The sequence below is a fragment of the Poecilia formosa genome, unplaced genomic scaffold (genome assembly GCF_000485575.1).
Source record: "Poecilia formosa unplaced genomic scaffold, Poecilia_formosa-5.1.2 Scaffold8, whole genome shotgun sequence".
In the NCBI taxonomy this organism is placed as follows: Eukaryota; Metazoa; Chordata; class Actinopteri; order Cyprinodontiformes; family Poeciliidae; genus Poecilia; species Poecilia formosa.
In genome coordinates, this window is record NW_006799947.1 from 4944575 (window position 1) to 4956975 (window position 12401).

General features: G+C 37.0%; 3 protein-coding genes across 7 annotated transcripts in view; 1 reads left to right on the forward strand and 2 right to left on the reverse strand.

Moving 5' to 3' along the window:
* Nucleotides 1-4832, forward strand: part of LOC103155484 (fibrous sheath CABYR-binding protein-like) — a 23791-nt gene extending 18959 nt beyond the window's left edge. For 2 of the 5 annotated variants that reach the window (XM_016663029.1, XM_016663033.1), the window contains exons 20-31: nt 137-332; nt 731-808; nt 1031-1072; nt 1159-1227; nt 1762-1809; nt 1926-1976; nt 2164-2208; nt 2630-2671; nt 2830-2871; nt 2951-2992; nt 3066-3095; nt 3175-4832. In XM_016663029.1, the coding sequence (XP_016518515.1) occupies nt 137-332; nt 731-808; nt 1031-1072; nt 1159-1227; nt 1762-1809; nt 1926-1976; nt 2164-2208; nt 2630-2671; nt 2830-2871; nt 2951-2992; nt 3066-3095; nt 3175-3287 (798 nt within the window). In that variant the 3' untranslated portion in view covers nt 3288-4832. The remainder of the gene's footprint in view (nt 1-136; nt 333-730; nt 809-1030; nt 1073-1158; nt 1228-1761; nt 1810-1925; nt 1977-2163; nt 2209-2629; nt 2672-2829; nt 2872-2950; nt 2993-3065; nt 3096-3174) is intronic. The other 3 variants (XM_016663038.1, XM_016663043.1, XM_016663049.1) reach the window with 3 other exon arrangements.
* A 1034-nt stretch (nt 4833-5866) lies between these two features.
* LOC103155067 (fatty acid-binding protein, brain-like) lies at nt 5867-7898 on the reverse strand. The gene is made up of 4 exons (XM_007576601.2): nt 7721-7898; nt 7465-7637; nt 7248-7349; nt 5867-6401 (listed from the first exon to the last, which is right to left on the reverse strand). The coding sequence occupies exons 1-4, from the start codon at nt 7791-7793 to the stop codon at nt 6351-6353; spliced, it is 399 nt and encodes a 132-aa protein (XP_007576663.1). The 5' UTR covers nt 7794-7898; the 3' UTR covers nt 5867-6350.
* A 2265-nt stretch (nt 7899-10163) lies between these two features.
* LOC103155076 (fatty acid-binding protein, brain-like) lies at nt 10164-12067 on the reverse strand. The gene is made up of 4 exons (XM_007576612.2): nt 11889-12067; nt 11613-11785; nt 11434-11535; nt 10164-10310 (listed from the first exon to the last, which is right to left on the reverse strand). The coding sequence occupies exons 1-4, from the start codon at nt 11959-11961 to the stop codon at nt 10230-10232; spliced, it is 429 nt and encodes a 142-aa protein (XP_007576674.1). The 5' UTR covers nt 11962-12067; the 3' UTR covers nt 10164-10229.
* Between the last annotated feature and the right edge of the window lie 334 nt (nt 12068-12401).

The window sequence follows — 12401 nt, forward strand, 5'->3', positions numbered from 1 at the left end:
CGAGAAACCTCCAAAAGAAAAGAAACCTATAAAGGAAATAAAAGTGGAGAAACTGCCCAAAGAAAAGAAACCTGTCAAAGAAATAAAAGTGGAGAAACTGCCCAAAGAAAAGAAACCTGTCAAAGAAAAACTGAAGGTTGAGAAACCACCAAAAGAGCAGGAAGAAAAGAAACCTGTCAAAGAAGAAATAAAGGTCAAGAAACCTCCCAAAGAAAAACTAGGTTTTGAGAAACATGTCACGGATAAGATAAAAGAAAAGAAACTTTCAGCAGAAGGAAAATCTGAACCGAAACGCCAAACAGAAACAATAGGAGTAAAGAAACCTAAAGAAGGTAAGAACAAAAGCAAATTTCCAATAAACTAATCCTAACCAATTTAGCTTTCAAATGTTTCAGGAACCCAGTTTCAAGGATTTCATTAAACCCTCTTCATAGTCACTCTGCTTGGATATGGTTTAGCATTTTAGTGATCATCAACGGTGTCAGTGTGATATGTATGCACAAGATCAGATTTCTGAATGTCTCTAAGGTCTGCACAAGCTTCATAAGTTGGTGAGAAGGAAATGAAGTACAGTAGGATTGAAAATTTCAGAAAGATGAAGAACTGAACTGAGAGACAAAAAGCCAAGAAACAAAGGAAATAAGAAATATGGGAATGAGGAAATAAGGCGAGAGCTGCATTTTTTCCTTCCAAGCGATGATATAATTGGTCATTTACCTCTTTGTTCTAGATATTAAGCCCAAAAGAACAATCAAGCGGGAGTTTCCAACTGTCCTCAGGAAGCAACATCTTAATGTGACAAAACCTGGTGAGGCAATGTGGAACATTTGTGTATACATACTGTGTGTTTTACAAAAGATACAATTCACAAAAAACTCTTAATTTAAAAATGCAAGTAAAATACAGAGGTGCTGAAAATGCTAAATCTTAAACAAGTTTTTTTCTATTATTTTGTCCTGTTTTATGTAATCCATGTATATATTTTTAAGAAGTTTGCAGAAATTGCTGAAATCACAATGTTTTTACACAGAATCCACTCCAATCAAGACCAAAAAGGTGACAGTTGTGAAAAGTAAGAGTCACAATCACCACATTCACATTTAGATGAGCTGCTAAAGTAGTTTTCAGTTTTAATAGCCTTTTTTTTGTCTCTCAAAGAGCTCGAAATCCCAGACAAAAACGTCTCCTTAACAAAGACGAGAGTAAAGGCAGTGCCACTACGAAAAGGTGCGTCTTTGCAGTTATTTTTGTCATGTTGTAGGTTGTGTTGATGGGCCCAAATGTGGCAGGCGGAGTAGATTTTGGTGAAATAATGAAAGAAAATGAAGAACAAAAAACTTACAGCTATCACAGGAAACCAAGGGAGCCAGAGAAGAACAAAAAAACATAAATCCTAAAAGGAAAACAATGGCATGAAACAGGAAGAACAAGCAAGAAGTGAGAGGAGAAAGGGTTATGGGAACTGGGAGAGAGAAACGATGGACCTGGACTGACTGGCTTACTGACCGCAGGTGTGAGGTGAGAGAGAGAGAAAGTGGCACAGGGGACTAGGAAGTGAAACCAAAACTAAACATAGGGAACACTATTAAAGTATAGTAACTAAGAAAAATTCAACACAAGAAGTAAACACAATAAAGTAAAATCATTAAAGAAGGACTCAACTAAAGAAAATCAAAGATTGAGAAGCCTGTCAAGAGAGAACAGTTGCTGAAAGTTTCAATAAATCCAAACCAGGAAGTAAAATCCTTGTTTTTGTTGCAGTTCCTGAGGCTCCAAAAGAAACAACCAAGCCTTCAAAAGTCAAAAAAGGTGATGCAGTGGCTGAAGCTGTAGTTAGTTATATAATAGAAGTATTTTTTTTTACATCCCAATGTTTCTTTTCTTGCGTCAAAAACCTGGTCTGAAATATGTTTCATTTGCTTCAGTTGCCGAGTCTCTTAAGGAAAAGAAGATTGAACCCATCACTCACAAAAAAGGTTCGAGTCTTTCAAGTTGTCCACGGTTTTCTCTTTTTAATTCATCTCAAGACGTGTTTGTGTTATACGAATATCTTGTTAATTTTAAGAAATATTTATTACATCAACGTGAATCCTCTTTCCATTTTTAGATGACAGTTTTGACTTATGATTTTTATTCCTGTGTATTAATTAATCTGTGCTTCAGCAGCTGTTGTTAAGGCAAAGCCAGCACCTGCTGAAAGGAAGAAAGGTAGGGAGATGCAGTGGTTTGTTTGTTGCATCATTTCTATTTAATTTTGTAAAATTGTAGTGAAAGTAGTCGGTTGATGATCATATGATTTATTGCCACACATTACGATAGTGACTTTGCTAAAAAATTGTGTTTTTATTACAGAGTTTGCTGCCTAGATTTTAGTCATGAAATAATTTGATGCTGAAATAATAAACATTTTTAATGTGAAGGAAGGCATAAATCCATCTAAATCGGTCTAAATACTTATTTGGGAGGATTTTTGTTAACAGCAAGAAGCTACACTTCAAAGAAGAGCTTTTGGAGAAAGAGAAAAACTGATTATGCTTTATAATTTCAAGATTTTTGAGCTTTTATTATATAAAAAGCCTTCAATCTAAAACATCGATGCAAACAATGTTGCCTTGCTCTCATTTTTCAGAGAAAACTGTCCCGAAGGAGACAGTAAAAGATAAAGTTAAAGGTAAAGATTGAAAAACATTTTTGGTGCCAACGCTGTCTTACTAAAATATGCAAGATGCCTATTCAAAGAAAAAATAATAATAATACTGAAATACTTTACATGAAATAATTCTGCTATACTTGTCAACAATTATGAGTTGAATATGTTTTCATTTGCAGAAGATAGAGTTCTTAAAGAGAAACAGGAGCCGGCAAAGAAAGGTACAGATTTACACCAATATTCTTCTGGAGTTCACATCAGTGTGGCTTCATTTACTTATGTAGAAAACTGTTGTTGCAGAAAAACCTGCGGAGAAGGCTGCCAGAGACGAGAAGGTTGAAGGTACTGAATAGCTTCTGTAACTTCTGGTATTGTAATTTGAGTTTGAGTTAACAATATGCCGTCTTGTTGACAGAACAACTTTTGGACAGCTTTCCCATGGATGGTAAGCACAAATTCCCTCTTACTGAGTAAAATATACACAACGGTTTAAATTGAAAAATAATAAAAAAAAGGAAATAAAGAAAACTGGCTGGTATGTTTCTCTCTAGACGAGCTGCCGTACTTCCAGTGTTTCTTCCTGGACGAGGACGAGGCTCAGTTTCCATTTTATGCCTTCTCACCTCTACACATTTAACTCCCAGTGTGCGTCTAATCTGAGGCGGCCTTACTCATAACGACAAAGTCCTGTCACACTCTGGGCTGCAGAAACATGGCGGCACCCGTTCACTGTGTCCAACAAGCGACACAGAGCGGCTGAAATGCGACGGACTGTTTTTTATCGTTTTGCTTCCAGGTCTGGTTGAGCTCTCATTTTGAATACACGAAGACAGCGTCATTCCTTTCGATTCATTTCCAATTTCTGCACTCCAGTTACATTTTAACTTGAACAACCAAGACTTTTGCAAAAATAGTTTGTGCATTTTCAAATATAACACATTCTTATAATCTCACTGATTTAAAGAGTTTTGTTCTCTTAAAGGAAAAAGAAAAATCTCCATATAGCAGAATTTTTCTTTTAATTTTTGCATGTAAACTATGGGATGGAATGACCCTGCTCTGTATCTGAAAGCTCCCAGACTCACTGGCAGGATGATACCAGTGAATAAGTCTTATTTAATGAAACCATCTGCACCAAGTGCTTGTTTAAAAGTTGGTGCTGCTTTTCTTGAACTCTGGTTTGAGTCCAAGTTTATTTTGAGATGGTTTTCACCATCCGGTCTCCGTAATTCCTTGACTGACCAAACACGTGACGTCGTTACCAGCTGTACCCAATATGTTTGGGGTAAGCAGGTTCTTCTGCCCAGGTAACATCTAAACATCCTGGTGTTGAGATGTTCACTGAGGGCTAAACCCGACATCGATCATGCAACAGCAACCGATTTGCTTATCCGTTGCTCCTGACGAGCAATGTTACTGACTGCGTGGTGGATTCCACGCAGAAACTTTTAAGCGTTTTCTGAGCCATGGTCCAACTTAAACCTGGCAACACAGAAATCCTGACATGCTCACGGAGTGAGCTTCGCCAGCTGCATATAAGTTCATTGGCTGTTTTTTGCACCATATGCTGCACAGAAGACAGGAGGAGTGCTCTGATTTAAGGCACCAGTCCTGAGTCGAATGTCAAACTCCTTACAGCTTCAGAGGAAATTGTAGGAACAAGCTCTACGACGGGGCACACGTCGCAGCTCTCCAGTATCTTAAACTGTAAAGGCTGTATATTACAGTGATGTTTATAAATACCCACCAGAAATGTGGTTGGTGTGTTCCTATGTAAGGGTGAGCTGTCCTGTCGTTGCATACCTGTAGGAGGAATGTGCAATACTTAGTTAGTGTAATGATCCCATTGATTTGATGGTATCTTTGGCTGTCTTTCAATAACCTGTGCATGTTGCATGTGTGTTTCATGCTCCAATATGTTGAGCCTACATGACGAATTAAAACCTAATAAACAGCAGAAACACATGAAGCACTTACGTAATTTTAAATCAGAAACTCATGTTGCTCAGAGACGACAAGAACCTTGATGTAAATAGTTTAAAAAATGAAACAGGAATGTTTATTTGAACTGGAACCATTACCACCTACACTGCATTTTCCCTGCTTTAAACGTGTATTATGTATAAATTTGTCAGGCCCTCAGTATTTTTGTCAATAAAAACAATTTGTCAGCGAAACATTGCTATGTGTGTGATGTTTTTTGTTTTTTTGATCTCTTAAAGCCTCAATTGGAGGCACTTCAATAGTGTCAGCATGTCAGAATTTGACCTCTTTATACTTTGGCAATTACCATCTCAGTATCAACAGTCAGGTATTAACTGGCTACTGCTTTTATCTTATCACTCTTACTGTTAATGCAAACTTTTAAAGGTTTAGAGTTGAGATCCAACTACAACTAACAGATGTTAGGTCAGCATACCCCCATACAAAGCGAGACTGGGGTTAAAGCAAGTCAATTTACACCAGTGAGACAGATTCCTCACAAAGAGGAAACATTTGTCATTTTCCTGTAAAGAGTGCTCTACGTACATCCAAATATCTCTGTTACAAATAAGATAAGTCCCCTTTTTTCACTTTAATTAAAGACTCTAAAATTTGGGCTGCAACTATAAAGAACCTGAAATATTTGTGCAAAAGCTTTTTACAATTATCAATTTATAAATGAACGATTATAATGTCAAATCCCTTCGCCTGGGTTCACCTGAATCATTTTTGTGCGACTGATTAACTGCGAAGTGGTCGGGAGTTCAGACATGAAGAACGGCGCACTGATAAGAGGAGCGGAGACCGCAGCTTAGCTTCAGAAATTCATCCGTCTTCATACTGAAAAGCTTCCCAGTATAAATCCCTATGGCACCGAATCCCTTCCACTGTGTTTGCATGAATTACTTTGTGCGACCAATTAATTGAGAAGTGGCCGGGAGTTTCGATGTGAAGAATGGCACGCTGATAACAGGAGCGGAAGCTGTAGCTTAGCTTCAGTCAAATGCAAAATAAAATGTGCGTACTTAAGGAGTGTGAAACGTTCTAGTTTGTCTTAAGGGTATCTGCAGCTGCATGAAAGTGGAGATGATGACAGCAAACATATGACAGCTGCATGCAGAGTTGAAAAAAAAAAAAAAAGAAGGCTAACCCAGTGAAGGAATGGCGATAAAAGGGGAACAATGTTGCACTGAGAAGTTTTACGGAGCACAGAGGGTCTGAAAGATTAGGAAAGTTTAATTTAGCCATTTATTTCTCATTTCCACTTTTAATACATGAGTCAGAGACAGTTTAGGCCCTTGATCATTATCCATGTATCTTACAGAGGATCTCACAAAATAATGGGGAAGGGAACGTCTTGAGGATCAGGATATAGAAATTTACATATAAGAAATTGTAATTCTGGGACCAGTCTTTTGTTTTCCAGAGTGTGGCAGTATATCGCCCCACCTGTTGTTGTTCCAGTCTATTCTTTTTAATGCAGTGATACTGTGCTGTTCTTACTCAAGGTTATCATACATCCCCATGACTACAAAATTATGTGTTTATGGAATGAAAATAAGTCAAGTGCAAACCATTGTTTAAAATATATAAAAAAATAAAAATAAAAAAAAGAAAGAAAGAAAAAAACTACATGTTTTTCATTTCAGGTAAAAAGTAGAAGCTCTTGTTGATGGTTTACTGTGCTGGGATAAATGATGTCCTCCTTCCTTAAACTTTAGGCCTTCTCAAACATGCGGACTGCTTGGACTCCCTGAAAGATTAACGTCTAGAGGAAGAGATGAAGCAAGACAAGTTAGATATATTGAGGATATTTTTGTAAAGGTAATGTAAGTTTTCTTTACTTTTACTTGCATCATGAAAACCACAAGCAGTTGGCAACAAAATAAAAAGTTCTTTCTGATTTGCTGTTTTGTAATTATTTAATTCTTTAATATTTTAGGTTTTACAACACTAAGCTTACCACATACCTTTTGTCCGACTGACTTTATTTAAAAATATTAAATTAGATGTTCTGATCAGTTAGTACTTGAGTAGCATTTTCACTAAATACTTTCTTTTTTTAATTTTTAAACATTCCTTGGTGGATACCTTTTATTTATGTAAATATATATATTTAAGTGGTGCTACTCTTACCTGATCCTAAACTGACATTTTCCGTGATTTTCTTTCTTTTTTTAAAATACTACTAAATATTATTGATGCTCTGCACCAGTTACATTTTTTTAATTAAAGTTTAACTGAAAATTCCTCAAGTATAGTTGAATAAAATTTTCCTGGGATTATTTTTTGTTTGTTTTATCATATATCATTTTGACGTCAGGTGGATGATGTCCGCAAACGTTCAGTGAAAGTCTAGCCAAAGTTAGATGAACGTTTAATGGATTCGGGCGAACGTCGTCAAGGCAACGTTCAGGAGATGTCGTCTGAACGTTCAGAGCTAGTTTGATGTTTCTCGAAACCACTCGCTTCGGTGTTGTTAAGCAGAAAATTATTTATTTTTGCACCGGGGACAAAATCAGGAGAACGCCTCAAGAACTGCCAAGGACAACATAAACTAATAAATACCATCACGGCGGCAAGTAAAAATAGCGGAATTTTCTATAAAACTCACCGACACCATCTTTCCATTCTTGATTTCTCTTGTAATTTTGTTCTCTTTCCCATCCCACTTCTGTGTATGCACAAGTTTGTCTCCCTCCATGGTAAAGGTAGACTGCAAAAGAGAAAGGGAGAAAGAGAAAGAAACTTTCCACGTTCCGCAGAATGTGAAACACATAGTTAGAACAACAATACGTTGTGACTCACACAAAACATTTTGTAGTTTTTACCTTTACTTTTCGGTTGTCAGGTGTATTCTCGTCAAACTCCTCTCCAAGTTTGCCTGAGACTTCAGCGACCCTGAATGTGCTCTGGGTTTTAATCACCACTCTATCCCCATTCATGCTGATTATTACTGTTGGTTTGGTAACATTGGCCACTTGTCTTGCGGCAAAAGGAATTCCTGTCAAGAGAATATATCGGTCTGATTCCACTAGTACATTATTCTGGGTATATTTTTGAATTAATTGGTCATAAATATTCTACCTAGCGCCTTCATGTAGTCATCAAAGTTCCGACTTTCCACCATTTTCCATGTTCCGCAGAAAGCCTCAACCATTTTTGCGGATGTAATCAGTCCCGTAAAACTGACTAAACTTCCCCTCTCTTCTAAGCAAACTCCGCATCCCGTGTAACTCTTTTGTGAGTCAAATTAGTACTGGGGGCGGAGTCTTCAGGTCACGACCTGAGCAGCTGATTGGTTGCACCAAAAGCGGTGTGACCTTTGATTGGTCAGCACAAAAACATGGTTTCTACAGGTTGTACGTTAAGAAGTCAAATTATAAGGCGATAGTGGAACAATCGCTCCGTATATCGTTGCATGAACATGGAGAAATAAACACAAAAAAGTATGGTTTCCTGAAAAATAAGTTTCTAATAAGTTTAAAATTCACTTAATGAAGCAGCATTGAACACACACTGATGTTTTCAAGTTTTTATTTATGTTGTATTCTCCCTGTACATGACAAATAATATTAGAATATTACATCAGACAAAAATAAATAAATAAATGTTAAATCAAAACTTTGGTCTTAATACAAAAAATTAACCTTCTCCTTCCAAGGTGGCAGTTGGTAAAAAGGAATTGTAAAAGGTATTGAACGAGCCAATAACTGTGATATTGGGAAATTGTAATGCATTTTTTATTTTACCGCAAGAAAAACATACAAATTTAAAAGTAAATTTTATTATTATTATTATTATTATTATTATTATTATTATTATTATTATTATTATTGTCATTGTGTGATAATGCTGTTGCTATAAAACGTAAATTCATTTAGTTTCAATGTTAACCTTTCTTCTAAGGGACGCTGCTATGTCATTATTTGATGAAGCTTATCTGTGCCAAAAGTCGCTGTAACTGTGCAATAATTTACTCTGAGCAAAGAAATTCGCAAATAGCAGTTCAGAGAAAACGTTTCTCGTTGCAAACTCTGCTGAATTATTTTACAACATAATAACCTTTCCTATGTTGCTCTGCATGTCCCCTGAGTCTCTTCTGGTCTTATGCTGTGATAAAGACTAAAGAACCTGTTAAAAAAGAGGGTTTCATTGATACATTAATGCAGATTGCATCCCATCTCTAAGGTGAAAAGGTGGACTCAGGAGGAGAGATTCTGCCTTTTTCTTTCTTTTGGAAACCTGCTGAGCCTGAAAGTAGAAGACAAAGTAAATATTACATTATAGGTAAAAAGCCAACCAATATCTCTGTGTGATAATCCTGCCAAATTCTCTGAGGTTCACAAATGACATGTAAGAATCACTCAAAGTAAAGTATACTACCAAAAAACTGACTTTCTTTTGTAGAGATACCTGGTTTGAGATTTCTTCTGCATCACACAATATGTTACTGTGTCAAAGAAGGGTATATATATATATAAATAAATATAAATGTAAACTAATTTTGGCTATCAAAAAACAATCTGAAATCAGCTACCCAATGCAAATAAAAAACACAGCAGAAAATTTAAAGCAGCTTTTAAAGGCGATCGGCAAACAACTATAGGAACTATAACTGCCACCTGGTAAGGTGTGTGGACCACACAGCGACTCGTGCCACACAGCTTTTGATATTGCAACATAAATTATTTTACTGGTGTCAAAAAGTCCACCGGTATTACAGAGAGGAGAGAGAGGGCAGGCGGTGTGAGAACCAGGAGGGGTGATGAGGAGCAGACATCTAGTGTCGCCCCCTACGAGATGCCGCCATGGACAGTTGCCCATATATAAAAAAAAATTGCCACTGCCTCTTTGTGTCAGACCATCCGGAGGTCACTATGTTGCACTGAGAAGTTATACAGAGAATATAGAGGGTCTGAAATATTAGCAAGGTTTAGCAATTTAAATTAAAAATTTATTAGAATTTATTGTTGTTTGTCATTGTACATATGTACAATGAGATGTGTAGCGCCTCCCTGGGGGCAGCAGGACAAACATGGGGAAGCCAGGGTGGGAACTGTCCTTGGTGATGGCTATGGATCTGCTGAGGCAGCAGGAGGAGTAAATGTCCATCAGAGAGGACGTTTAAAGTTTAATACAAAAGTCAGAAGCAGTTTAGGCCCTTGATCATTACCCATTATCTTACAGAGGACCTCACAAAATATTGGACATGGGAATTTTTCCAGGGTTTAGAAAGTCACAATTAAAACAAAAAAGCAGTTTTTCTTCACATGAGCTATTTTTTTCAAAGTTCTTTTAATGAAATGTCAGAAAATGTAACATTGTAACCAGAATTTTTTTCCAGATGTATGAACAGAGTGTGGCAGTGCCTCACCCCACCAGTTGCTGCACACTTCCAGTTTCTCTTTGTGTTAATGCCGTGATACTGTGGTGTTTTCATTTAAGATTATCATACCTGCCCATGGCTTTAAAACCATATACTTATGTACTAAAAGGAAGTCAAGTGCAAACCATTATTTGAAATAATAATAATAATAAAAAAAACATGTTTATTTTTCAGTTCAAGTAAAATGTAAAGCTGCTTCCGGTTGGTTTACTTTCCTTGGATAAATGATGTCCTCCTTTCCACCTTCTCATATGTGCGGACCGCTGTGACGCCCTCAAAGGTTAACGTCTAGAAAAAGAAATAAAGCAATGCAAGTTGTGTATACTGAGAGTATTTTGTAAAGATGAAATTAGGTTTGATTCTTCTTACTTTTGTCAAGAAAGCCTCTACAGACATAACTAGAATTGTATGGACCTTTTATATATCTGAAAACCTTTAGATTTATTGCTGCAAAAGGTGGTAGTATTTTATAATTCGGGCTTACTCAGAGGTCAAGCTAGACTTATTTGTTGTCCGTCATTTTGGCTGCCGGTTTCCAAACTATTCCGTCATATTCTATATTTACCCATCCATTTTTACATTTTATTGACATAGGTTATTCAGTTGCATTTCATTTTTATGCAGTTTAATATTAAGTTGATTAGAGAATCAACTGCTCCCATCACATATCAAGCAGATATGTGTTTCTCTGCACTGCCAGAAAACACTGACTGTGGCCCCAATAACTATAAACAATGAATTTAAACAACTCTTCTTAAATTATGAGGGCTTCTCCTGCTGTGGTCTAAATGCACAGCATCACAACTTCCTCTGTGTCTGCATCTGGAAGAGAAATCTGCGCTATTTAGATCAGATCTAAAATATCCGACCCAATCTGGACCCAATGTATGAATGGATGGATTTTCTGATCAGGTACATAGTACTTGAGTAGCATTTTACCAAATACTTATTATTCTTGAGTCATTCCTTGGATGGATACTTATTACTTATTTGAAATTGATGCCTTGTACCAACTAATGAAAGCTTTACTTGTAATGCCTTTGATGTTCATACAAGTACAGTAAGATAAGTGTTTTTATCATTATTTTTGCCTTGATAGACATCAATGCCTTTAATAGAGCCAATTTTGACGTTTGTCAAAATTGTCGGCAAACGCTCAGGCGTCAGCTGAACGTTTAATGGAGTCCGGCGAACGTCGCCATGGCAACGCTCAGGAGACGCCTTCTGCACGTTCAGTGCTAGCTTGATACGTTTCTCGAAACCACTCGCTTCAGTGTTGCTAAGCAGAATATAATTTATTTTATATCGGGGACAGAATCATGGACGCCTCAAGAACTGCCACCGGCAGTATAAACTAAAGAATATTACCACAACTGTAAGTCAAAATAGCAGAAATCTCAATAAAACTAACCATCACCATCTTTCCATTCTTGATTTCTCTTATCAGTTTGGTCTCTTTCCCATCCCACTTCTGTGTATGCACAAATTTGTCTCCCTCCATGGTAAAGGTAGACTGCGAGACAGAATGTGAAACACATGGTTAGAACAACAATGGGTTGTGACTCATACAAAACACTGTGTCGTTTTTACCTTTACGTGTCGGTCGTCAGGTGTCACCTCGTCAAACTCCTCTCCAAGTTTCGCTATACATTCGGTATTCCTGAATGTGCTTAGGGTTCTCAACATCACTCTTTCCCCATCCGAGCTGATTATTACTGTTGTTTTGGTAGCATTGCCCACTTGTCTTGAGGCAAAAGGAATTCCTGCCAAGAGAATATACGTCTGATTTCACTAATAAATTAGGCTTGAACTATATCATAATAAATATTCTGACAAACAAAGACGAACTTAATCCAAATTCCTTACCTAATGCCTTCATGTAGTCATCGAAGTTCTTATTGTCCACCAGTTTCCATGTTGCGCAGAAAGCCTCGACCATTTTTGCAGATGTAATCAGTCCCGTTCGGCCTAAAACTGGTCACCTTCTCCTCTCTTCTGAGTAAACTCCGCATCCCGGTAGCGCTACGGACTCAAGTTAATAATGAGGGGCGGAGTCTTTAATTAACGGTCTGAACAGCTGATTGGTTGCATCAAAAGCGGCGTCACCTTTGATTGGTCATCACAAAAACACGCTTTTAAATGGTTGTAAATGCAAGAGGTGAAGAGGTGCTCACTCAAATGACCGTGTAGAACTAAACACAAAATGTGATACTGAAAATTACGTTTTTAACGCAATAATTCCTGTGAATAATATTTTAGCTATAACTAATGAAAGCACATTTAAGATTACAATATAGACTAAAAGCATTAATACATGAATATAGGCTTATTAATAAAAATATTCTAAATCCCTGTTGAAATCTTATTTTCAAATAGTCA

Bases quoted from the DNA above. Each gene is read 5' to 3' on its own strand.
- LOC103155076 (XM_007576612.2), bottom strand. From the start codon at position 11,961: ATGGTCGAGGCTTTCTGCGCAACATGGAAACTGGTGGACAATAAGAAC. The intron at 11,786-11,888 runs GTAAGGAATTTG...TTCTCTTGGCAG, and splicing joins TGACTACATGAAGGCATTAG to GAATTCCTTTTGCCTCAAGA. The intron at 11,536-11,612 runs GTAAAAACGACA...TCTGTCTCGCAG, and splicing joins CTGACGACCGACACGTAAAG to TCTACCTTTACCATGGAGGG.
- LOC103155067 (XM_007576601.2), bottom strand. From the start codon at position 7,793: ATGGTTGAGGCTTTCTGCGGAACATGGAAAATGGTGGAAAGTCGGAAC. The intron at 7,638-7,720 runs GTAGAATATTTA...TTCTCTTGACAG, and splicing joins TGACTACATGAAGGCGCTAG to GAATTCCTTTTGCCGCAAGA. The intron at 7,350-7,464 runs GTAAAAACTACA...TCTCTTTTGCAG, and splicing joins CTGACAACCGAAAAGTAAAG to TCTACCTTTACCATGGAGGG.